This window comes from Hippoglossus hippoglossus, chromosome 2 (assembly GCF_009819705.1).
Source record: "Hippoglossus hippoglossus isolate fHipHip1 chromosome 2, fHipHip1.pri, whole genome shotgun sequence".
Lineage (NCBI taxonomy): Eukaryota > Metazoa > Chordata > Actinopteri > Pleuronectiformes > Pleuronectidae > Hippoglossus > Hippoglossus hippoglossus.
The window spans coordinates 6247548-6274848 of NC_047152.1; the positions used below are offsets into that span (position 1 = coordinate 6247548).

Sequence of the window (27301 nt, forward strand, 5' to 3'; positions counted from 1 at the left end):
AAACACAAATTCCACCATAAGTAAAGTCATAATGAATGTATGTGCAGAGTTTCATGGAAATCCATCCAGTAGCTGCTGAGATATTTTAGTTTTGGGTAAAAAGGTGGAGAGATTGAGTGGTTCAGTGCCAGTGTCTAAAAAAGTACCCAGATTGTGTAACAGGTCAGAGCTGCAGTATACACACACACACACACCTGCAACACAATGGTTTCTCTCGCCCCGCTGCAGGTGTTTCTATCTCTCTCTCTGTCTGTCTCAGTGTCTCAGAGCAGAAGCAAACCAGAGCAGAATGGGAGATTCTACAAGATTTATGACAAAAGTCAAAACAAATATTATTAACTAGGTGTGAGATAAATGGATAAATGCAAAGTTCTTCCAAACTGTTTTTCATCTGTGATGATAATGTGATTTGTTTTATTGCAATTTCAAAATGCAATTCTTGCTGTAATTCCAATGCATTAATAATAAAACAGTAAAAAAAACGATACTTTTATTTTTAATTCATACTTTTTTTCATATACTTGTGTACTTTTATTCAGGTGAATAGTATATCTGCACTAGTTTACCTTGTAATGAAGTAGTAGTGTAGTAGTGTGGTCTGGGTACTTTTACTGAAAAAGGACATTATTGAAATGAACTCTTAATTGAGTTGCCTTAATTGCGAACGCGCGTGCCCGTTATTTGACGCCGGAGGTGGAGGCAGGGGGGCGTGGTTTCTTCTTTTGAATATTCATGCTCGCGTGGGGTTTAGGGGGGGGGGGGGAGAGACAGCGCACGCGAGGAGCACGCGCACAGCTGGATGGATCCTCCACGTTGCTGGAGTTTGTCACCGGAGGAAGAGAAGCTGCACCGGGACACGGATCCTCACACCGGCGGCTTCACACTCCGGTGACGTGAGGAGCGGCAGCACTCACACACACACACACACACACACACAATCACACACACTCTCACACACGGGGAGAAGAAGGAGCCGCTTGGTTTCCATGAGCTGAATCTGATCGGTCCTCCTCACACACACGGAGCCATGATGGAGTCTATCCTGGACAGTCTGGCCGCAGAGAGACTCTACCCCACCGGAGGAGCCAACCTGTTGGACCTGGAGGAGCTGAGCGACGGAGACTTCCTCACTAATGTGGTGAGTCCTCATCACGCCGAACCCTCACCCGCCCCTCGGTGTGTCACTGCAGAATGAAACAAACTGTCACCTGGGAGAAAGTCATTAAATCAAACAGACCCCTGCTGTGTGTTCCGCCCGGAGCCGGACCTCAGGAGGGCGGTGATAGTTATTAGATCCTGACTGACATCCGGGGCTCGTGCATAAGTGTGTGTGTGTGTGCGTGAGTGAGTGTGTGTGCGTGAGTGTGTGTGTGTGTGTGTGTGTGTGTGTGCGTGAGTGTGTGCAGCTGGCAGGTGTTGCAGTCAATAGCACACCTGATTATTTATGTGTGTGTGTGTGTGTGTGTGTGTGTGTGTGTGTGTGTAAGTGTATGTGTGTGGGAAAGCCAAAGCCGGGTTCCCATGACATTTCTGAGGCCCTATGGTTACGTTTAAGATGTCAGTTGTGGTTAAGTTAAGGTTAAGATATTAATTGTGGATAGGTTAAGGTTAGTGTCAGGCATGAGCTGGTCCTGGGGATAAGGTTTTGATTTGGCTTTGCACGATCAATGGAAATCAATGGAAAGTCCTTATAAGGATAGCTACACGAGCCTGTGTGTAAATACATTGTTCAATACTTTCCAACTAAGTGTTAAACTAAATCAAACTTTAACTAGAACCAAGGCAAGTTGTCTTAATCAACAACTACAAATCTGAATCGCATCAACTCAAGTCCTAAATAATAATAGAGCCCAAATAATACTCAATTAATAGAGTAAGTAGATGACAAATAATTATTTAAAGCAGTTTTAAAAGCAATAATCATACAGGACCTTATTGAATGTGTAATGTGTATTTTATAACTGATTAACTTAAAATGTTGAGTGGAGTCATTGAAAAGTTAATTGTGTTGTTAACTAATTGAATCTTGCTCCACTCTACACAAACACACACACTCAGACACAGACACACACACACACACACACTCACAGAGTCCAGACTGTGAAAAATTAGACGACAATTAAATCCTTCCCCCTCTTTAAAAAAACACCTGTTCCCACCTCCCTCGTCTCCGAATCATCCAAAAACAACAGGTTACCGGGGGCAACAGCTGCAGGCCCCGCCTCCCCCAGCACCTGAGATGCTGCATCTTTAATTTCAGCGGCGGACGAGCGGCGGCCGCAATGAATAACAGGATGTGGTCGAGCGGCTATCATGTTTTTTAATCAACACAATCATCGGCGTGTTGGTTTGAAGAAGCTCAAGTGCTGCATTAGGGACATAAGTAAATATGAAAAACACAAACGTCTCCATTAATATCATGGGGGAATCTAGCTCACAAGAGATTCCTAATGAATGACAAGAGATCTGTGGGTGTGTTAATACCAAATCTACTCTGTGCTCGACCAAGCTTTTCTTCTAATTCAAGGAAACAGCAGCGACAGCCTGTTGCACTGCTTCACGATAAATATCAAAGTATCACCGTCTGTGTCTTTTCCTTCTATCATCTCTCTCTCTCTCTCTTTTCCACCCACTCTGTCATTCTGTCTTTCCTCTTTTTAAACAGTTTCTCTTTATTTTAGCCGGTGAGTCAGCCGAGCAGTCTGCTTGTGGTTTATACCCCTCTGTCTCCGTTCTAAATAAAGTCGTCCACTCCGCTGTGAAGCCGCTGGGCTGGGCTGTGTCGCTGAGGACATGGGAAAGGGCGGCCGATGAGCCAACGCTTATACATACTCCAGTCTCTCCTCAGTCTGTAATCTGCAGCTGTGTGGATCAGATGTGACAGGGAGGAAATCACAGACAGGTTATCTGTTTATCCCTCTGTTTCTGTCTCCAGCTGTGTGCTGAAGGATGGGGTGTCGATGTGAGCGTCTCTCAGGGGCTCGGCCTCAGCAATCTGCTGCTGTATTTATTGAAACTCTTGGGGACTCTTGACTCTTTACTGGCCATTTGTGTGTCATAGATAAGCTGCAAACACAAATACTGACATTGCATCGCCTTACAAACGTGGATAAGTTGAACTTATCGGCAAACTGCTTCCAAATTTACACATCGGCTTTCATCTGGAGTCATGTCTGGCCACCTCATTGTTGTAAACCTAATATTCCTTCTCATTTTTAGCTCAAGCGGCTCACCTCAGCAGCTGCTTAATGCAAAGTTTGCCTTCTGCTGCTTTGCTGCTGCACTGGTAGCGCCCAGTCGTTGTGAGTCACCCCACCTGGTCACCATGAACAGCATCTGTCACATTACATGCCGGCCCATCCAGCGTTAATATAAAAAAATATTGAGTGAAAATAGAGAAAATGCTGGTACGTCCACGGATGACTGGAGAGCACGGTGTTGCACATTCAAGCAGTGCAAGGGCAGAAGTGATCGATGGCTGTTTCCACTGTCTGTCATCACGTCTCTGTTCCGAAGATGGTTGAAATATGGACGACACAGGGAAACGGACACTTTCTGCTCTGCCTGTTATTTATCTCAGTTCAGTTTATGTCCTGTTGATAACTACAAGGATAAAGTCTTCACCCCTCAAACCCTCATAAGCAGATAAAAGAGCCACTAGATTGGCTGAGAAGAGCTGATCAAGCAGGATCAGGTGCTGTTTTTTTCAAAGCAGGAAATCACAGAATTGTTTTAAGTTAAAGTAGGAGTTCAAATTCTATTAAACGTGAACATGCTTTGGCTGCAGGTTCAGCTGAACAGATGTTTCGAGGCTGATCAGCGACGATTGACTGCTTCTGGTCTGTTTTCTATGATCCAGCTGCATTTGTGCGTCATGTGCACTGGACCTTTTGACCACAGCGTAAAGCATGAATCACAGATAACATCATTTATCATCATCGGGTCAGAATGTAGCTGTCCTTCCTCACACTAGAAATGATTTAAAGAAGTAATCGATTATTAATAAATCATCACGATTTGTTATTTTTCTCAAGATAAGACTAATTCCACATTTTAAACTTTTAAAAGTCGAAAAGAATGAAACAATTGTTTGTTACTCTGAGACTCTGACACTCTGGGACCTGTTAGGACTGATTTTCTTTTCTATCATGTTTGCACTATTAATTCATGCAGGTCCACAAGCTATTGTAACCATGGCAACCGCTGTGCACCCTTTTAACATTTTATTAACCATCTGCCAAAGATGCTGATTGTAAAAACACACCTGAGGGCCAGTTTCTGACCACATCGGCTATAAAACTTCAGAAAATAATCAGAAAAGCCAGAGGCACTACTGTCTTGTACAGTTTTCCTCTATTTGCACATAGCAGGTATGTTTATTTACTAGATTCTGGAGCAGTTTTATAGAGTCCGAGGTGGTGTCTTTAAAAAAAACTCTTGTTTTTTTCTGATCAACCACCACAAATCCACAGATATTCTAATTACTGTCATACATGTGAAAGAAAAAGAGGAACTCATCCCATTTAAGAAGCTGAAACCAGAGATGATTCTATTCTATTCTATTCTATTCTACTCTCCGTTCAGACCCTGGACTCCAGCTTTAAAAGACACACCCATTCATTTGCATGCTTGTTACGGATTGGCTATGAAGCATTCAGAAGGAATGTGAGCAGGCATGCAGCAGTGTGTGTCTGTGTGTGTTCATGTGCGTGTGTTTGTGTGTGTGAGAGAGAAGGAAAAATACTCTTCTGCTGTTTTACTGAGAACTAAAGCTCAGTTTACTTCTGTCTCTACACACGCACGCACACACACACACACACACACACACACACACACACACACACACACACACACACACACACACACACACACACACACACACACACACACACACACACACACACACACAGTCCTATCTCCCTCTCAGAAGCAGTTTAAGTGAAGCCAACCCGCTGCAGCCACACATCTCCACATGAAGCCAAACAGAGTGGAGAACATTGCCATTTTCTTATCTGTGGCAGGCAGCGTTCGAACATAATGACACGATGTTGGCAGCTCGTTCAGAAAATTGCAATTTCATTTTACACTGCAAAAAAAAAAAAAATCTCATGTGATATGTGACTGACTTTTATTGTCATATACAAAACCAGTTGAAAAGTCAGTCAGTGGAGTGACCGATATAAGAACGTGTTTTGGCAACTTTATCAAAAAATCACCACAATACGTTGGAGGACTTTTTATATTTAATATCAATAAAAATGAATATGATCAATTCAGGTCTACAAGTCGCACGTTTAGTGTTACCACTACTGACCTATCACAGATATATCAGCTTATGTGATGTCTAATATGCACTGATATGCCACATTTCCTGCAGCGTGGTGTCTTTTGGCTCTTGTTATATTATGAATAATGCATCATGATTGGCTAACATCAGGACACCTTACTTTATATCACCAAATAATAATCTAATCATTATGTTTTTGACCGCACAGCACAGGTCAAGGTTTTGCTTTCATTTTAAGTTTCTTTGTCCTCTGTGAAATATAATACTAGCACCAGAAGAAGCAGAATCAGAATTGACAATTGATTAAATCCAAATTATGGTGGTTTGGAGGGCTAAATTTAAGACTAAGAACATTTTACTTTTCAGTGTATTTTCCTTTGGCGTTTACATGATGTTCTGAAGAGTTTACGATGGTTTCCACTGCTAAAGTCATGCCATAATGACATAAACTTTTTGGCCTGGCTTCCGCTGGCCCCGACTGTGCTTTCCTTCATCACTGTATCGCAGAAAATGAGAGGAAACGTCCCTCTCAAGTCTGCGAGCAGCGAATCAAGTGGCGTCTTTCTCTCCGTTTCACCTGAACCAGTGAGGCAAATGAGAGGCGACGACAGAGATGTGTTGAGATGCTGCCACCGTTAATTACAGGCATAACCCAGAGTCTGTCTCTGCATTTATAATTACTCCTTGTGTCTGTCTTCTCAGGCTCTTTTCCCTGTGTGGTTCACACCGCGGCCCCCATCCCCCCCTAATGACACACCAGCACCGAAATGAGCTATAAAAACTGTCAACAGCTATTTAACACTCCCTAATGTGATTCTTTTTCCCAGCAGTGTTTCAGGTAATGAAAGGTCCAGACCTCTTGGCTGCAGCTGTCCCGGTATCGAACATCTAAAACACTCTGGGCTCATTAAGCTTTTCTGTCCGAGCAGCAGCTTCTTCCGTATCTACATCTCTAGTCTTATCTCTGCCGTTCAAATAATTCCACAATTACCAAAACATACAAAAAATGAATTGGTGAATGTCAGTTGTCAGTAACCTTTTATCTGACCTTTTCATAGGTCAGAAAACAATATATTATCTGCACGCAATTAATTTTTGAGGATTTATCAGGGCACAGGTTATTTATGTTAATATCATAGAAGTTGGAAATAAAGTTGGATGTCGAGTCTATACTGTAGTTGGCATTCAGGAGGCAATCGAGAACATTTCATACGTGAGTCGTCCAACTGAAAACACCTCATAACAGGAGAGTGGATATTACGCAATCAGTCCCGAGAGGATGATACACATGTCTACAGGGGTTTAGAAAAGTCAAAACCGGTGCCATGCATACATCATCACGCCAAGTGACGGAGGCAGAAGAGATGAGCCTCAAACTGGGCTGTGCTAGCTGTAGGTGAGAGCTGTATCACAAGCCCCAGGTGTGAGCGCATGGCAAACCTATGCCAGCGGAATATTGCAAAACAGGGTCACTACTGTGCTGCAAAGACTGGAGCAAAAAGCAGATGTGTGGCCCAGTGCTGCAAATTAAGCGAAATTAAAGATTCCACTGCTGCCTGTGCTCAAGTTAAATTCTATTAAGTAAAATGTCAGTATAGCTGGTAGAGAGCAACATACACACTAATTCAGTTGGACTAATGCAGCCACTGGAGCTCATCTGAGATGATTCATCAGCGCGTCTTGCTCCCTGCATCATTACAGCAATTCCACCCACATCTCTCCATCTAGGAAACTTTTCACTGTTTATCTTTCGAGTAGCCCAGTTTAAATGTGACCTATATTCCCCCCCGATGGAGTTAAAGGGGCTGTGTCGCTGTTATTTGAAGGGATATTGTTGTAACGTTGCTGTGTGGCAGGAGGACAAGGCCGCTCTGTCAGTAGTACTGTTGCTGTGTGTGGGTATGTTCCTTTTTATGAATGAATGAGTCTTCATTTATGTATGAAGGAGCAAGTGGCTGCAGGATGTGTGTGCACACAGCTTTTTGAGCATACAGTGCCTTGCATAAGTATTCACCCCCCTTGGACTTTTTCCCATTATGTACTGTTACTAACTGGAATTCAAATAGACTTAAATAAACTTTTTCCCGTTTGATCAACAAAACATGCATAGTACTTTGGAGGTGCAAAATAAATTTTATTGTGACACAAACAATAATGAGAACAAAAAAGTTGACATCTGTTGGGTGCATAAGTATTCACCCCCCTGTGTCAATACTTGGTAGAACCCCCTTTCGCTGCAATTACAGCTGCAAGTCTTTTGGGGTATGTCTCTACCAGCTTTGCACATCTAGAGATGGAAAGGTTTGTCCATTCTTCTTGGCAAAAAAGATGAAGCTCAGTCAGATTGGATGGAGACCGTCTGTGAACCGCAATCTTCAAGTCTTGCCATAGATTCTCTATTGGATTGAGGTCTGGGCTTTGACTGGGCCATTTTAAGACATTAACATTCTTTAATCCAAACCATTCCTTTGTAGCTCTGGCTGTATGTTTAGGGTCATTGTCCTGCTGGAAGATGAACCTCCGCCCCAGTCTCAAGTCTTTTGCAGACTGCATCAGATTTTCTTCAAGGATTTCCCTGTATTTGGCTCCATCCATCTTTCCCTCTATTCTGACCAGTTTCCCTGTACCTGCTGAAGAGAAGCATCCCCACAGCATGATGCTACCACCACCATATTTCACTGTTGGGATGGTGTGCTCAGGGTGATGGGCAGTGTTGGGTTTTCGCCACACATAGCGTTTTGCATTGAGGCCAAAAAGTTCAATTTTGGTCTCATCTGACCAGAGCACCTTCTTCCACATGTTTGCTGTGTCTCCCACATGGCTTCTGGCAAACTCCAAACGGGATTTTTTATGGATCCCTTTCAACAATGGCTTTCTTCTTGCCACTCTTCCATAAAGGCCAGATTTGTGGAGTAGACGACTAATAGTTGTCCTGTGGACAGATTCTCCCACCTCAGCTGTGGATCTCTGCAACTCCTCCAGAGTAACCATGGGCCTCCTGGTTGCTTCTCTGATTAATTTTCTCCTTGTCCGACTCTTCAGTTTGGGTGGACGGCCTCCTCTTGGTAGGTTTGCGGTTGTGCCATATTCTTTCCATTTTCTTATGATGGATTTTATGGTGCTCAGAGAGATGTTCAAAGCTCTGGATATTTCTTTATAACCTAACCCTGCTTCATATTTCTCCACAACTTTATCCCTGACCTGTTTGGTGAGCTCCTTGGTCTTCATGATGCTGTTTGTTCAGTAATGATCTCCAACAAACTCTGAGTCCGTCACAGAACAGGTGTATTTATACTGAGATTAAATTGCAGACAGGTGGACCCTATTTACTAATTATGTGACTTGCAAATGTGACTTGTGAATGCAATTGGTCGCACCAGATCTTTGTTAGGGGTTTCACAGTAAAGGGGGTGAATACATATGCACTCAACACTTTTCAGATTTTTATTTGTAAATAATTGTGAAATCCATGTAATATTTCCCCCCACTTCCAAATGATGCACTATTTTGTGTTGGTCCATTACATAAACTCACGATGAAATACATTTTAATCTGTGGTTATACCATGACAAAATGTAGAAAAGTCCAAAGGGGGTGAATACTTATGCAAGGCACTGTAGATCATTATATCCCTGTTGATCCTTTGTTTGTCCTGGATTCTTTTGTTATTCTTATTGCAGATGTTAAATCGCCAGGTTTCTTTTGCTCAATGGCTATTGCTTGTGTTAAATTGGCATTTCTTTCAGAATAAATGACCTAAATATGCACATTTTCCTGCAAACAACTCAACAGTTCAAGGTTGAGTTTCAAAACATCAGCACTTCTCCGCATGTCATGTACTTCTGTTATTTTGCCCACCGTGTGTATGCTGACCTTGTGTGTGTGTGTGTGTGTGTGTGTGTGTGTGTTTGTGCTCACGTTGCACAGTTTCGTGAAACAGCTGCGGGCGTCCCACAGGCACACACTGAGATAATGTGTGTGGTTAATTGTGTCAACATCAGAAACAAAGTATTGCCTATAATCAAGTAGTCTAACTATCATGCCTGATTACGCTCTAAACTGCAAACACTTCTTCGGCCAAGAATGTGATTATTTGGTTGCAAGGAACGTTAAAATTTCACAAAGACACACCTTCACTATTGCATGAAGTTAAGTGCGTTATAAGTTCTAAGTGTTTGATCCACATAAAAGCAGCTGAGGACGTCTATAAACTGAGAAATACAGTTTTAAGAGACCGGCAACTCTCCTTTACGCTAAGAGGCTAAAGTTTGTCTAAAAGGTTGCTTGATTTGCTGCTAGCTGCTTTAAAATGTATTGTGAAGAGTTTGTGATGTAACGACAAATGGACTAAGTTGGAAAACACTACCTGTAAATGTCCCCCTAATGAGGTAATAGAAGGTTTTTGCACCAATTCCTGTGTAAAAGAACGACAGCCAATGGGGAAACTCCCAAAACTTGGCTGAAAAATTTGCACTCTTAAATATAAACCGAGACTAAAAGGAAATGATGTAGTGTCTTATGTAAGCGTTGTATTAACATGGTATGGATTCATCCGAGCCGCCTGCTGCTTGATGACAGTGGAGTATGTGGGATGGAAAGCCAAAACGATGGAGCCAGAAGAGGCTCAAATGCTTCACAGGGCCGAGGGGGAAACTACGGAGCTGGACGAGTTCTTTGTCGGTTCACCAGAAGTGGCCCCAGCTCACACCACACATGTGATCCATTTTTATGACAGCAGAGAAAATATTGAAGTTGGTTCTGTATTTCTGTATTTGTTATCCCAGCTGGGTCTTCATTGTTGCGAGTGGAAACTGATTTTAATCCGCTGTGACGAAGCTAATGCTAATTTCCAGGAAGACATGCAAATAAAATCTTTTTTTTTTTGTATTTGTTGTTAATCAAATCAGGTTATTTCTGTCACTGTGTCGCTCTGAGGTGGCACCACACAATCCAATCCCTGTGTGTGTGTGTGTGTGTGTGTGTGTGTGTGTGTGTGTGTGTGTGTGTGTGTGTGTGTGTGTGTGTGTGTGTGTGTGTGTGTGTGTGTGTGTGTGTGTGTGTGTGTGTGTGTGTGTGTGTGTGTGTGTGTGTGTGTGTGTGTGTGTGTTGCTTTGTGCACATTTGCCTACGGTGACTCATATTGTGTGTGTTTGTGTGTAAATCAGTGGAAGCATAGCACCGCGCTGTCCCAGGCTTCCAGAGCAACATCTCTCAGCTGAGTGACTCATTCATCCAGACTGAAAATGAATCTATCAGTGACTCTCTCCGCTCCATCGACACAGTCTAATGTGTCTGTCTGGTTTCGGACTCGAAGAGAAATCTCAGTCTGTACTTCGAGATCAAACCGTTATTCGATTGGCAACAGAAAATTGATCTGCGTTCTTTGATAGCTGCTTGAGTCTTTTCTTTGTTTCATATCACAGGTCACCTCAGGTTCTGGAGAAATTAATGAATGGACGGAAAAAAACCAAATCGATTAATAATCAGAAATAAAAGTAATTATCAGTTGCAGCCATTGATTTTATAGTTCAGCTGAATCTCAAAGCTAAATAACGGCAAGAAGCAACAAAGCTCCTTGATCGAACACGTTGCTCCACATAGTCTGAAATAATGTTGCCTCGCTTCTTCTTGGCGTCCCGTGATGATCACAAATGTCCAATAAAAGAAAGACTGATTTATGAGAGTAAATTTTTTCAGATGTGTTTTTAGTTTGAGCGATATAGGAGTTTTCTTTCATCTTTTACTATATATGAAAAGTTTGCAGATGCCATGTTTGAATTATGATGGAATATGTATTTATTTTGTGTGTTAACCAACTAAAGGCAATGATTTACCATTGAAAACCTTTATTACCCTGCAAAAACTATTTTTGATCGTTTCCTGTGTTCCAGCCTTTCTCAGGTGACCAGATGGACGACTTCAGCAGCGAATTATTCAACAGTTTCTTCGACGACCATCTATTAGAGCGACCCCTGCTGGCAGACAGACCCTCACCTTTACACATGGACATCGACAGCAGCCCAGGTCAGCTCCTTCTTTTATTATAAAGCGTTATCATTACACTGTATTAGAATTGTACAAATAAATATGTCGATCACAGTTGTTGTTTCTTCCTATAACTTTTCTTCGGAGTTCCTACTTATTTCCAATGAAACCAAATCACAGTAGGTAGAAGACGTTGGTTGGTAGAAATTTTTCCGATGCCCAACCACTGTCTTGAAGTTGTTTACTTTGAAATTCTTTTAGTTCTGAGGTACTCTTTTTCTTCTCCTCTGTCTCACTCTCATGTAGATGACCTTGAATAACCTCCAACAGTCCAGCAGTCAGTTGCTCCACTCCTCAGCCAAAAGACCCCTGTGTTATTATATGGTTGGATTCAAGAATCTTAACACCACAACCACTGAAATCACTGAAAACGGTCTTGGCCTTTTCCCAGAGATTCAAATTCCGAGTCTCTGACTTCCAAATCTCCTGCTTGTTAACCAGCAGGAAACACACTGGACTTGCATCGCTCGCCAAGCAGGTGCTGCGTCTGTGGAAGGGGGCACCAAGCTGTGCGTTCAGGCTACAATGTGTTGGATGTTGATTCATATCCGTTTAGTTTGAAAAATAAATAAGCCTAGAAGGAGCTTAAACTACTGTCTTTAAATATTTTCTTACCCAGTCCCATCCCTCCAACATGTTTGGTGCAGTTTTGTAGTTTTTGCTAAATCCTGCCGACAAACGGACACAGGTGAAAGTGTAACCTAAAGTCTGAGACCACTTTGTCCTTTACTTCTTGAATTTGAAACTTGAACACTCCTCTTCCTTCATATCTTTAAGTCTTTCCGTCCTTATTATTTTGACTTGTAGGTGAATATCGTTTATATTCCGTGTCTGAAAAATACTTTTGAATGCAACAGATATTCAAGCGGAGCACAGCTACTCCTTGAGTGAAGACTCCGCCCCCCAGAGCCCAGCCCTGTCAATCAAAATGGACCAAGAGTCTGGTAGGTCACTTGATATTTTCAGGTTTTCTTCCTAGTTTTTGCTTCCTGGGAAAATCCACAGCCAATCAGAACTGCTGCAGATCATTATTCTGGTTCTTTGCCATGCCGGCTGTCAGCTGGTAATCTGTTGTCTGTCTCTGATTGGCTGAATCCACTGTCTGTCATATAATATGTGTTATGATTGGCTCAATCTGTTGTCTATGATATGCTCGTGCCTGCAGGAGCAGTGCAATATAAAAAGACTGTTTCAAACCCTGCTGCCTCGTCTTTAAGCCTCTCTCATTCTCAGTGACTCATCTTCCCCATTATCCCCCCACTGTCTTCCTCTGTCTCTACCTGTCTCTCTCACTCTGTCCGTCGGTCTGTCTGTCTGCATGCATGCTTGTCTTTTCTCCATTTGTCCCGGAGATCCTGCTGCTCACAGCATGATCCCAGTCTGAGCAGTTTTCCTCCAGCTAAGCCCTGCCCACCTAACACACACACACACACCACACACACACACACACAGAGACTCACACAACGCTATGACAAGCATATGGTTTTGAGTCTGCAGCTTTAGCCGAAGCCAGCGGAAACTCTCTCTCTCTCCTTTTCTCTTTCTCTCTCTGTCAGGTTATCTCTCTCACTCTCTCTCCCGGTCTGTATCTGCCTCCCCTGTGTTCTCTCTTTACCCGCTTCACTGTCTCCTTTTAATTCAATTAAATCCACTTTAATGGAATGAATGTCAGATTGATTGCATTGCCAAATCAGCACATGGAGCAAAAAGAGTGTCGCTTTAGGAGAGAATGAAATTCCTGTTCCACTGCTTTCAAGCTATTTCAAGATATACAATGTGACAAAAATGTCTAAAAACTACTAGACCTTTGTGAAATATTTGTTGACTTTTGTGAACTTACATGATCTAGAATGTTTCCAACAATGTTCAAACCCAGAGGAAAAACCCACTGCTGCCAGTTATTCAGTCGTCTGTAATTTTAACTTCCACTGTTTGTATTGGTCACTCGTAAATTGATCACGATTATCCGTTTGCTGCGTAACGTGAGTGAAACTCTATTACATCACCTCTCCCCTGAATATGATTTGTGCCTGAGTTGCATCAGGTAGATTTTAGTAATGGCGGTGAGGACAACAACTCCCATGATCCCACGCTGCTTCACGACCTCATCAAATAGGTCTTTTAGTTATTGTTTTGATTGAGAGACCCTTTCTTTAACTTTCTTGTTTCCATGTGTCGTTGTGTAACTGTCATCGCAAACTCACATATGGAAGACATACACAGACATAAACACGTTTATCTTTAGAAAGTCGGGCCTAGGACGCACATAACTCATCCCTTCAAAATTAAATGCCTACCGTGACCTAGATCTTATTCTAAACCACAATCTGTCCTCACATCAGTAGAAAGACGTCTGTACTCACACGCATCAACGCACAGAAAAGCATATCATCTGTACTTGAATCCATTCCAGCCTATTTGATATTGAACTTTTTCCAAACTTAATTTCACAACCTGCGTCTGCTCCACAAAGCCGGGGCATAAACTTTTGTCGCGTGTTTTTTCCACCAGCTTTACATCTTTTATTTTAATGTACATCAGCTGCAGAAATGAACCAGTATATAATGTATATGTTTTATTGGTTTTGTTGGTGTATGTAGAGGACTCTATTATTAGTAGTATATGCCCCTTGCACTTAATTTCCACAGATTTTAAACAGAACTGATAATTGATCATAAAATTTAACTTATTTGGATTTCAAGCAACGTTTCTTTAATCGTATTGAGGTGAAAAAACTCCAGGAGAAACTGTGAAGAACTGTTTGATCGTCTTTGTGTGGGAGTCAGTGATAATCTCTGCGTGCTGACTGAAGGATTAACATTTTTCTGTGTCGTTTTTGTGGCTAGAGGAGCGTTCACTTATGACTTCAGGGCGATCTTCTGCACTTGATGCTCCACCTGGTAAACGCTGTGCTGCACTGTGTTTTCAGGATTGCCTGATCTGACTGCACGTCAAATTGCTCGCTGCATAGTTTTGATTTCCAGATTTTCTTTTCTCATATAGTTGAAAAAACATTTTTGTGCCACAGCTGGATTGTTCGCTGCCATTTTGGCATCTAAAGTATTTTGACTGAGGCTGCTGCTGCTGCTGAAAAGTTGATCCAGTCACAGAAAGCAGTAGGTTCTGGCAGGATTCGCACATAAATGCTGGTGTCTTTCGTTGGTATTCAATTCTAATCTCCAAAGCTCACACGGATCCTCGTGCATGCTACACACTGTGTCTTTTTGCAGAATGTCCCAGCCTGCAGTGAGAGCCCAATGAGGGGAGTAGCAGTAACTGCGGATGTTAGAGGTTTTTGACCTTTCAGAAACTCAGTCTGCTCTGAATGAAGGAATGTGCAGTGGAATTAGAAAGTATCTTGATCAGGAAAGTGGAAGTTCAGATGACAAAGTAATCCAAATACCTAAAAGCAAATGATATATAGTGAACCTTGGGCCCCTGGAGGTCTGAGGTTATTCTTAATGTTGATAGAAAACACTGTATAGACCATGGACTGTTGATAAAGATGGACGATGCTGCCATCTTTCGCCGATGACGGGGATGGAGCTGCGGCTGAGTCGGCCTCAGCTGTCAATCATGACGTCTCACCCCATTTTTAATCACATCACTTCCAATCGTCAAACAGCATAACAAGCCAATTCATTCACTTCATATGGAGTTTCATCCAGAGGCATTTTAAACATGTTGGTCACTCACACACATTCACATACTATTCAGCAAGTTGTAACTTTCTTTTCCGCTCTCAGCCTCTCGCTGGCGGCGAACTTGTTCTCAATCAGTGAAAGAGAAGCTGTTTGTTTTACTGCAGCTCCTGTGGTGCTGCTCCATCTTAAGTTTTAATACTGCTGCCGTCCCACTGAGATCAAACAGTCACCACCTCCCCTCAGTTCGCTCCTCTGAGACGATTCCTTTACATGTTACCCACACACGCAGGCTTTTGCTTTTAATTGTATTTTCTGTTGATGCAGCATCCCAAGATAATCCTGTAAATGAAAGGATCAGGATCTGGACTGCATCTCTTCACTTAATGCAAATTACCTTTCATTATTCAAAAATGTCCTCTGAAATGATGATTATTTTGATCACGTTGGAACATCATCCTCTTACCATTATCTCTATTCATGTTGTATGAATAGATTTTTAATTCACAATAATTCCTTGCATACCTACATTTGTGCACGTACACTATAAAAGAATTGTGGAAGGAAACCTGTGTGAGGGTTTGACTTTTTCTTCATCAGTTGCAGATGTTAGGTGCAGTCATGTGAGGAATTGCCTGTTGTCAATTACACGTTAATGAAGCCAACATGCAAATCGAAGTAAAAACCCTTCTGTCAGCTAAACAGTCCATATGATGAGCATGTCATTATTTGTCCCTGACTACACCTCATAGTATTATATTTATATATATTTTTATGTTGCAATGTGACGGAAAAAGGGGCAAAAGACAAAATAAATATTCATGCACGCCTCTTAACAAATGCAGAGAATAACTGGGATGCACAGGATGAATCTATGTATCGGCTAACAGCTTCTGGTATTCATTAAAGAAGTAGTTGCAGAAAGCTTCCAATCAAGCGCTGGCTTAAAGGAGGAAGGAGGTTTAACAAGGCTCAGGGAAGCAGCAGGGCCCGGTTCATTAAGAGAGACTTGGGGGGGTCTAAGTTACAGAGGGGATGTGCGGAATAAGTAAACGGTAGATCCACCAAAAAACTTATTTTTGCCAAACCCTCTTTGAATCTACTGTTCGTGTTGCTGATGAAAACTTCTGTCTGTAAGTCAGAGTTAGAAAAGGACCAGAGCTGAAACGCACATATAAATATTAATGTGAACCTTTGACCCTTTTCCTCTGGAGCAAACATCGCTTCACAAAGTCGATTTCTCTACATGTCTTGACAGAGCTTTTTCACAGCAGACATTTTGACATATCATAGCTGCACGAAAGCAGAGTGTCCCAGCAAGTTGGATGGTGAGTCACCGTGCACAACAAGCTCAGCGAGGTGGAAACGGAGAAAGGGAACGCAGTTGTTTTTAATATCATCAACGGCTCCACTGAACTTTCTGCTGTGACGTGCCAACATGTCCACTGTGAAAATGTTTGTCCAATGGGCTCAATGCACAAATCGCCGTTGAAGGTTACTGACCCCTTTTTGAACGCTACAAGTTCCTGTTGGTGCACATTGAATAAACAAAAAACAGAATGTGGAATCAATACGGATGATACCAATAAATCAGTCCAGCTTGAAACCTCTCGTAGTTGGCCAATTTCTCTGACGTCAGTGTTTATTTCTGATATTAATTACAGTGCAAATGTTGGCTCCATGTTTGACAAGAAAGAAAGAAAGAAAGATAGATTTGTTTTTAGGATGGATTCTCTCCGTGCAGATCTATTCTGTGCTGACACGATAACAAGACGAGCTACCAGCTCTGTGACGGGCACACACCTCCATCCTCTACACACACACACCCACACACACACACACGCTCATATACCCACACAGCTTGTAAAGTTCAGAGCATTTTACCAGCAGAATGTTGCTAGGAAACCAGGAGGTGATTAAAATCATGTTCTAACACACACAGAAGCCCCTGTCTCTCTAAACTGCTACTGCTCTCTTTCTATACACCACAGGAGCCTTTTGTGTGTGTGTGTGTGTGTGTGTGTGTGTGTGTGTGTGTGTGTGTGTGTGTGTGTGTGTGTGTGTGTGTGTGTGTGTGTGTGTGTGTGTGTGTGTGTGTGTGTGTGTGTGTGTGTGTGTGTGTGTGTGTGTGTGTGTGTGTGTGTGTGTGTGTGGTGACAAACATCCTGGTGTTCGTGTTTTATTCCAAAATGCTGACTCGATTATTGACCACACGCCTCCTTTTCAACTTGCAGTTCCGTTTTAGTCGCGATTTCACTTCTAAAATGTTATGTCATAGTTTCACTTTAGAATGAAACTTAAAATACAACCCTCACATAAAGACTGTAGCGGAGACGTTATTTGACTCTGATGTTAGTTGGACTCCTTCCTAATGAGGGTCCATTGGAACGACGCCAAATCATTTCACCTTTTCAAAGGGCTTTAATTGAAAGCATACATACTTAACAGGCCCACTGGTGGGCAGATCCTTATAAACTCCATCACGCTGTGCAGACGAGCACAGTGCAAATGAGCAGGAAGTCATTTAGATCCAAATATGTAATTTCTACTCTGTATTTCACTTCCTATGATAGATGAGGGGACGGTCAAGATTTAGATACAAGTGCAGTATAGGTTAAGCTCTGGAGCTAACATTTCCCAAAATGCAACTCAATGGTATCATTCTTCAGAGTAGACCCTGATATCACCATGACATCATTATGGATGTATACACCAGGCTCAGTAGTTGAGCAGTAAATTGCTTCTTTTTGTGTAAAACTGTTGAAAGGCTCCTTTAAACCCACCTAATGAGAAACCTGGCGGAATGATCAGATTTGAGCTGTGAGAGAAACGGCCACCTAGTCGGTAACGTTGGATTATATAATGCTGCGGGTTGCTGCATCTGGATTCCGTCTCTCAAAGAGGAATTAAAATAGCTGGACACTGTGCCGAGTAAAATCTGGAAGCAACCAAATCTGGAGCGTGAACAGAAAAACAGCTGTTCGGTTTTCCTCGGCGCAGTTATCCAGCTAACTCGGTAAACCTATTTTGTGAGGCCTCCTTGGGGGGAGACGTGACCGTCTCTTCCTCCAGGAACCTGTGAGAGGCTCCTGGAGAAGTCCTGTGGTGGTTTTCCCATGGGTTACCAAACTGTAGGAGTCAAGACTGCCCTCAACCCACTGGAGGAGGTTTTGGAAAAGGAAACTCAAGTCTATATATAATATAAGCTCTTAAATACCACCATGTTGTTTGTTTGAGCCAATTATATATATCGTGTGTGCAGGGGTGGGGGGGTGCAGACTTTGATGTTATGCATATAAAGATGGTTGACACTTCTCCACTTCCTCTCACTATCCAGGAATTAAGACAAAATATCCCGGATACGAATGCTGACATCTTGTGCCTTGGACGTCATTTGTAGTTTAAATTCCCCCTTAATCACTAATATGAGTATAATACTTTTTTTTTACATGGTAGTGAGTTACTCCTATGTGTGTGAATCACTGGATTTCAATCATCAAAGTTCCTTTATAATTTACTTTTGTACAGTTTTAGTTTTCTGCACAAACCCATGTGTATTTGCTGAAGAATTGTGATGATAATCCACAACAGAGTTCATTTCAGGAGCTGCAGGCAGGACTGGAGCCTCCTCTTCATCCTGCCCACTGGGACATGAACCAGGACTAACCAGCTTTTCTGCAGCCCTGCACTTGGGTCCCTAAAAATACTTTCTCCAGGTCACAGGAGACTAAACCGTGTGATGCTTCTCGAAACATTTCCTCGCTGTGTTTTGGTGAACCTCCTTGAAATGGTGCCCTGCCCTCATTGCAGAGTGGCTGAATTATGCATATTTTCTACATTGTTTAAAGGCTGCGATGGGTTACTTCTCTCAGGAAGGATCCTCGAGACGAGTTGCTGGGTCAGCCCATCTTTTTATTTCAGGGTAGATGCACACTCGCTGGAGACAAATTATGCACCGCAGTTGCCAGAGCGACGTCGTCCAGCAGTCTGTAATAACCAGCCTTGTCAGGAAGTGCTCAAATGATTTGGGGAAGCTCCTTTGAAAGTGTGATTTATAAGCTCCCTGCTACTTCCCATCGGACGACCTACAGCGAAGCCTCCCCAAGAGAAATGAAGTTGTTTACTGAAGTTGCTGCAAATGATGAAAGTTCATTCTGCTTTTCGAAAAAAAAAACACTGAGCTTTCTGGGCGGAAATTAAAGTACTTGAGTGTTACAGTCAAAAGTTGTTTTTCAGTTTAAATCAGTTTTTACATATAGAGCTCCAAGAGCAAGAAAGCTTTAGAAAGTTTCACAGCCATTGAGCCACATGTGTGTTTTACGACCAAGAACTTTGAATTTGAATACATTTAGTACATGTGTATATAAATGTCCATTGATGGTTTGATGTTCTGCCTTTCCCTTAGAGTTCGAATGGAGCTTCAGTCAGGACCTCTCCGCCATCTTGGTGAAACAGGAGGAACCTGATGTGGGTCAAAGGTTAGATCCTCCGCCTCTGGAAGGCCCGCCTCTCATATTAAGCCCTGCACCCCCGCACCGAGGATCGGCCTGGAAACACGCGGTGAGTAAATCCACACCACAACGATGAAGCGCTGCATGTTGACGGTAGTGGAGTTCCCCCGGCTTCACTGTGCGTTCTTGTGTGTGTGTTGTGTTTGCAGGAGCGCAGTCAAGACGACATGAAGCCAGTGGCTATAAAAGATGAACCCAGAGAGGTCGGACAGTGTCTCAGTCTGCCCAGCGGTACATGAAGCACAGACACATGCACACAAACACACACATTTTAGTGTCTCAGTTCCCACTCATCCACTGACAACATCCTCAGTTCAAAGTACAACTCGCTCATTCAAGTCTCTCCCCGACTGTAGACGATGCTCTCCAGCTCCCGCCCACCCCTCCCAGCAGTAACCACGGCGACAGCGACGGCTCCCTCCCTCCGTCCTCCCCGCTCCTCCCTCTGCCACCGTCTTCCCCTCAACCACAGCAGAGGCCAGGAGGTCGCGCCTCTTCCTCCTCCTCCTCCTCCTCTTCCTCAGCCATCTCCTCCTCACCTCTCCTCACTGCACCACATGTGAGTAGAAGAGCATAAGAAGTCACTTCGGGGCTATATGAAAGTTATTATTGGGTGTTTAAGCCCCTCAGCAAGTTGATATATTTGTATAAATTTTGTATCCAGACTTTTTGGAACTTATACACATTGTGTCCTACTGTGAATGTAGAGAATTAGCCTGTAGGGACTGAATTTACTCTATGACTTCAGTATACTTGATACTAATTTGTTTTGATGTGTAAACCAGCTATAATCTTGGGGTTAAATCAGTCATTTCACTGGTTGACAAAATGTGGTCAATCCAGCGAAATCTGAATAATATTTCTATCAGATTCAGCCTCTTTTTCCTCCCAAGACAAATGAATCACATTTGTGCAAAAGCAACAATATTGTTCCTCGGGACCAAATGTTCAATGTCAGCAAAAAAAGAAAATAATATCAATGTGGTTTTGAAGCATCCGAGCTCTGAGTAAAATATTTGCTGTTATTTTTCTTTCGTGATGCAACAGAATCCTGTTTTTTACTGAACAATAGCAGCACCCACATGGATGTTTTATTTATTTATTATAATTTAAATTTGGCACTGGGATAACCTCAAGTATGAAAGCCATCAGCTGACTCCATCGAAGCTTCAGGTTTCAGCCAGTGGCCAGAGCTATTATGTTTTCAAGTCTTCAAATTCACATATTTGAATTTCTTAAAATTTGGTCTCACAAACAAAAATTTTGTGGTCAAAGTTAAAGGTCACCTGGTAACCTAATATTTCAATATTTATTTAGTTTAATTTTAAGATGAATTATTGATACTGGTTGTAAATATATATTGATGAAGTTTTTGTTTTGTTGTGCAGAAGCTGCAGGGCTCAGGACCCCTCATTCTGACAGAAGAAGAGAAGAGGACCCTGGTGGCTGAGGGTTACCCGGTACCCAACAAACTCCCCCTCACCAAGAGTGAAGAGAAGGCACTGAAGAGAGTCAGACGGAAGATTAAAAATAAGGTAAATCCTCTGAGATTTACTGAACTTCTGAGTGACCAAAATCTAGTCGGATGGACGTGGTGGTGTTACTCTGACGTCAAAAAGCTCAGACATGGATCAAATTGTGATTTTAAAACAGAAACCGTAACGGAAATACTATGATGATATATTGGAGCTGCGCTTTCACTGAAGCTCCTGTAAATTACTTTAAAAAAAGATATTAATATTTGTCTGTTTTTCCTCCCAGATCTCAGCTCAGGAGAGTCGGAGGAAGAAGAAAGAGTATGTGGAATGTCTGGAGAAAAAGTAAGGCTTGGAAAAAATCTTAACTCTTGTTTTTCCATTCCTCCTCCAGGTTTACCTTCGTATCCGCTTGTCATTTTGCAACTTGCAATCATTTTTTTCTCATTATAGTCTCCTCAAATGGTTTTAAAGTAACAAACTGCGTTATATCAACTTCTGAAACCAGAGATTCAGAATGCTACATTTTTTGCGGAGTTTACATTTCATCACTCGTCCCGTCTCTTCATCTTCTGATTCATTAAAGAACATCAAAAGTGAACAGAAACTCTTTTCCTCCTCATTCCCTTTCTTTTCCTTTTTGTTATTCCTTGCTGTGGCACGACTCCAATAACCTGCTGAACACATGGGTCAGATTCAAACCGTCTCTGGCAGGGGGAGAGAAAGAGAGATGAAAATGTGGGCCTGTATTTATGTTGCTTTCATTGCACAAAGTCAATAGGTGCAGTCATTCGATACGTTACGTACCCAGAGAGGCTCCTGCAGGTGGTCACAAAATGTCCTCGTAATCCCTTCAGAGTTAAAAGAAAGATATGTCGTCATCCTTTAACTGAATCAAGAGAACGGAGAGATAAGAGGAGGGGAAAGGAAGAAATCCTCCTCTTTGTGTTGATGTTTTCTTTCTTTTCTCGACATGAGGACAGAATTACCAGATGACCCTTCGTAGAGAAAACAGCATGACGACTCGCGGGGAAAGAATGTGTTTGAATGAGCCGCAAACAAACCCAAAGAGGAGATCAGGAGGATTAGAAAGAGCAAGAGATTAGCGAGGTGTTGAATTGATAATTGAGATCAGTGGGATTAGCAGAGATGGCAGACTGAGGAAGAAAGTCTTCAGCAGAGAATCTCATCTCTTCCTTTTTTTCAAAATATCGAAATCAGGTCTTTGACGTAAACAGATTTCTTTATTCAACCGAGGAACTTAAAAATGCTTGAAATCTTCTAAAATACCTGGAAAGATTGATCCCTGGTGGTTTTGAATATGTCCTTAACTCGTCTACATCCTAAAAATGAACGAGGTGAAGGAATGGAACACACTCGCACAACAACATGACGCCTCTCATTGGTTTTGAAGTACATAAAGTAAAGTACTGGACCTGGTGCCACTGCTGCAGGAAATATAAGGATCATCCATAGAATTCATCGTTGTTGTTATAGTTGTTGAGTTATTTCAGTCTGGACCTCTTCATCGAGCCTCTATCGTGTCTAAAAACAGAATTCGTGTTAATACCTCTTTGGCGTGAAATGAGAGTGACATTTGGACTCAATGTGGTCGTGTGATAATATCTGATCTCAATATCTGGAAATGTGTGTGTGTGTGTGTGTGTGTGTGTGTGTGTGTGTGTGTGTGTGTGTGTGTGTGTGTGTGTGTGTGTGTGTGTGTGTGTGTGTGTGTGTGTGTGTGTGTGTGTGTGTGTGTGTGTGTGTGTGTGTGTGTGTGTGTGTGTGCGCGCGCATCAGGGTGGAGAGCTACACGTCAGAAAACGGCGACCTGTGGAGAAAAGTAGAAAACCTGGAGACTGCCAACAGGTGAGACACACACACACACACACACACACTCAGGTTGACATTAACGTTGTTGTGTCTCTGAACACTCTGAAGCAGAGGCAGAAGAAACTGGCCCTTGTTCTGCCTTTAATCTGTCTTCTAAAATATAACTGAGCTGCAGCCTACTGTAGATTATACATACTAGCGTTTATACTCTGTATATATAACAGAATGTGTCTAAACAGAAATTTATCTGCTCCATGAGTAAAGCTTCCACAGCTCCACTGGTTTCCTCTGTTATTATAACAATATGAAACCAGCCTGGAGTGGGTGGGTGGGTGTGGTGGGATGGGATCCATGGTTTTGGGTTGGGGGGGGGGGGGGGTCTGTCCCTGCAAAGTCTGTAGCAGCGTCAGTCTGTCATTAAAGCTGCCAGTTAACTGTAGCTTTCCTCATGGTAAGCAACCCCCTCCCTGCCCACCACACACACACACACACACACACACACACACACACACACACACACACACACACACGAATGTTAAACCACCACACAGAGGAACAATGAGTTGGCACAAGGTGGGAAACATGAGTCAGCACACAGCACGCCGTCTCGCACATTAAAGTCCACATTGTGTGTGGGTCTGAGGAGAAAACGTCTGAAATGACTGAACTAAATTTAAAGCCCTGGTTCCTAAAAATGGCCCAGATGCAGTTATTAGTGGTCATTTAGTTCTGCACTGCACGTCTGATTCATGCAGAACTGGGTTCGTGCTGCCGGTTTATTAGACGTACAAGAATAGTCTTAACTCAAATTACACGCTGCATTTAGATTTGCATTTTAAAAGTGCTCAGTTTCAGCTTTGCGCAAGTATTTCATCTTTCATCTCACAGGTTGAAGAGACCCTCAAACAGAGTAGTAGTGGTCGTACTAGTAGTGGTAGAAGGAGTATTAGGATTAGTAGTAGAAGAAGTAGTAGTAGGAGAAGGAGTAGAATAAGTAGTAGTAGTAGTAGTAGTAGTAAGAGTAGTAGTAGTAGTACTAGTAGTAGTAGGAGAAGGAGTAGAGTAGTAGTAGTAAAATATAATCTAATAGAAGTCTTACTATTAGAATTAGTAGTAGAAGTCTTAATAGTAGTAGGACAAAGAGGAGAAGTTGAAGAGTACTAGTAGTTGAATTAGTCGTAAAACGTACTAGTAGAATAAGCAGTAGTTGTAGTAGTAGGAGGAGGAGGAGGAATAAAGGAGTAGTAGTAGAGAAGTAATAGTAGTAGCAGGAGTTTTAGTGCAAGAATAAGAAGTAGTGGTAGTAGTAGTAGTAGTGGTATTAATAGTATTCTTTGCAGTAATGTCAGGTCTGTGAGTCCACTTCAGATACTGGCTCTGGATCAGTTTAGCTGAGCACACACACTTGAAACAAAGGGAAAGTGCACTAAAACTAGAAGAATCTGCCTCAGAGTGTCTGTTTCATGTTGATTTAATGCACACACACTTCCCTTCGCCCGGTCGACCGCCACGACCTTTGGAAGTCCTGTGTATTTTAAGCAGAGGCAGTAAATTGCTGTGGTTTCACATCAAAGTCCTGTGTGAGTGATGCTGCTTCGTATCATGGCATGTTTTTTATTGCAGCTCTCAAAACACGCCAGTGCACGGAACAGGCGTGTGCGTGGAGACAGACACTGCTCCGCTCATTGTTTAATTTGATCACAGAATATGTGATTGGCCACTTTACTGTCTGGTTCCAACTTGTCATGACTCAGAGGGTTGAGGAGAAACTGGTTCTCTGTCTCCGCTCAGTGGTCAGAGTGTGTCCCGACAGCTCATACCATCAGAACCCTGCTCTCCAGATCCCACAGCACTTTATTGTCGTGTTTTAACTCCGTCCAGCAGCTCTACTACACTCGTTACTCTCTTGGGCCGACTGACAAAACCACAGCATATCACATCGTTAAAGTGGAGAAAGTCTCTGGTGGAACATTGTAGAGTTCAGGTGAAATAAATCGCATGTTTCTCTTCTTGAGGTTTTCCAGCACTTTTACATGTTCCGAGTCTACTGTACTTAGTGGTGGATGGAGAGTTGACCCGTGCACATACTCTGAGGCTTGCAGAATCACTGACATCTTTTAAATTACTCCTTAAAACACATGTTTTTTAAAAGCCGTTTATTAATCATAGAACATTTGGAAAAAGGAGGAAATCCGCACATTTAGAAGTTCTCGTCGAGGACCCGGAACTTCTGGATGTGCAGATTTCCTCCTTTTTTTCAAACATTCTGTGATATTTCATTAATCCAACTCTCATCAAAAATGATTATACTTGAATTGCTTTCTGCTCCTTAATAATTGGCTTATTTGAGATTTAAATCGGGTACTTACAGACGTGAGAAGTGCAGAACAATGCAAACACAGAATGACAGACATTATAAACTAGCTTTATTAAAAGAGAAGATAGTTTGAGATCTAATATTTGTCTATAATCCTTGTCGTCCTCTCCCCAGGTCTCTCCTACAGCAGCTCCAGAAGCTTCAGTCACTGATTTCAGGGAAAGTCATTCCCCGTTCTTCTAAAATGGCCTCAACTCAAACAGGGACATGCCTCATGGTAAAATACTTGTGTTGTTCTTAAGCTCTCTACAAATACATACACACAAAATACTATACATGTATATTTTTGAATTGCTATTATGTACATTCTGTTGGTTTCTGACAAGAGAGAACACCTCTCCTTCTTTTTCAAGAAACTACGCCTTAATGTAATTTTCGTAAATGGTTTTCTGTTCAATTTCTTAACATGCATGTCAAATGGATAATAGTTTGTCTGGAGACACTAATGAAAGTCTGGAATTAAATTATCCCAGAATCCGACTTTACCCTCTGTTCAGTTCTCCTGCAGAGGGCAGAACCACCACAAACACCACAATTCAAGTCTCGTGTGACTAATGTCTTTTCAAAAAGGGACAGAAAAACATCTGGATCCAGCTCTTCATTATTATTTTAAAAAATTAACTCAAAGGTTTTTTTGCCATGTTCATAGCTGATGTGCAAACACCTGTAGAATTTCAACAGCTTTATTAAGTGTTTCTTCCTCTTTTTGTGCAGATGGTGGCCGTGTGTTTCGTCCTGGTGTTGGGCTCCTTCTCCCCTTGTCTCTCCCCCCTCTCCTTCCTCAGTCACACCTCCTCCTCTTCCTCTCACTCCTCTCAATCTCCCCCTCTTCCGTCAGTGGATCTCTACACCACTAGTCAGGGTGGGTCAAGAAGCATTTTCATTTCACACCATCCTAGTGCACAGTTTGTGATGTTCAGAGTAAGGACAGAGGGGAAAACCCCTTTTTGAAACCAGATTCCATCACGTTAACCACCCGCTTAATTCTGCCAGGAACCGTCCTGTGAGTGTTGAGGGAAAAAGTCTGCCTGGCTGCATCAAAGCTGAAATCCTTAAATTGGCCACATTACCCTACAAATGTCTCAGCGGGAAAAAACATCCTGCCACTTCTGTCCTTTAGATTGTGATATTTTGTGTGTAAAAGGGAGAGTTTTGGTAAAATAGTTTGGGATAATTTGTCTGATTAACAGTTCAAATCCCAAAGATATTGATTTGCAATCATTTAAAACAGAAAAATTCACATTGAAAAAGTAAACGGACGTAAATATAATGTTTGGTTTTCACGTGGTCACATTTCTACCAAATTCTACAGAATGAAGTAACTTCAGGCCAAACTACATGAAAATAAAAATTGCTGTGTGTTTGTGTTACAGTCCGCTCCCGCAGCCTGCTCTTCTACAATGAAGGGGCCCCATTGGAGGAGAGTTTAGTGACATCAGAAGGGGAGAGGCTACAGTCAGAGGCCCGCTCCCACATCCAGACGAGCCGTTACACCGCTGACGCCCACAGAAACCACACAACTGGGCCCGAGTTAGACCGGAGGTAAGAGACTCATACTCTGACCTTTGTTTTTTATATCAAACTCTATTCACTCATTTTGTTTTCACCTGCCCGCAGAGAAACAAAACCAGACGAAGCCTCGAAGTTTTTCTGACAGACTGCATGACCCCTCCTCCCATGACCTCTCACCTCTGACCCCAAAACCACCACATCCCTGGACTCACCCAGGTTCCACATCAACGTCCGTCGTACGGTACCCTGTCCATCTTCAACCCTCATCCTTTTCGTGAGTGACTCAGACACTGCACTCCTCCTGAAGTCATGCTTCACCTCAACAGTCTGCTACACCTGAAGATACTTGATTTTAAAGGGACCTTATCATTGGAATTTCCATTTTTATGGATAAAGAGATAGTGAAACGTTTAAATACCCCAAATAATCCACGTGTATTCATATTTTAGAGATGCTTTAAAACACAGTGTGTTAATTCAAGAGCCTCTGGACAGTGTACAGATACAATTTGTACAATAACAAATAAAAATTGCAATTTCAATAGGGCCTCCCACTGTTCGGTGCTCGGGCCCTAATAACTTAAGATAGAAAAAGCTGACTTATAAATGATTAATCAATTA

The 27301-nt window shown here is 42.3% G+C and overlaps 1 protein-coding gene across 1 annotated transcript; it reads left to right on the forward strand.

The window, feature by feature from the left end:
* The first annotated feature begins 631 nt into the window (after nucleotides 1-631).
* On the forward strand, nucleotides 632-27206 carry creb3l1 (cAMP responsive element binding protein 3-like 1). Its single transcript, XM_034611965.1, has 13 exons — nucleotides 632-1138; nucleotides 11179-11311; nucleotides 12190-12276; nucleotides 19379-19533; nucleotides 19634-19715; nucleotides 19841-20043; nucleotides 20873-21019; nucleotides 21246-21304; nucleotides 22760-22828; nucleotides 25284-25386; nucleotides 25884-26031; nucleotides 26543-26711; nucleotides 26787-27206. The coding sequence occupies exons 1-13, from the start codon at nucleotides 1028-1030 to the stop codon at nucleotides 26821-26823; spliced, it is 1503 nt and encodes a 500-aa protein (XP_034467856.1). The 5' UTR covers nucleotides 632-1027; the 3' UTR covers nucleotides 26824-27206.
* Nucleotides 27207-27301: the final 95 nt, after the last annotated feature.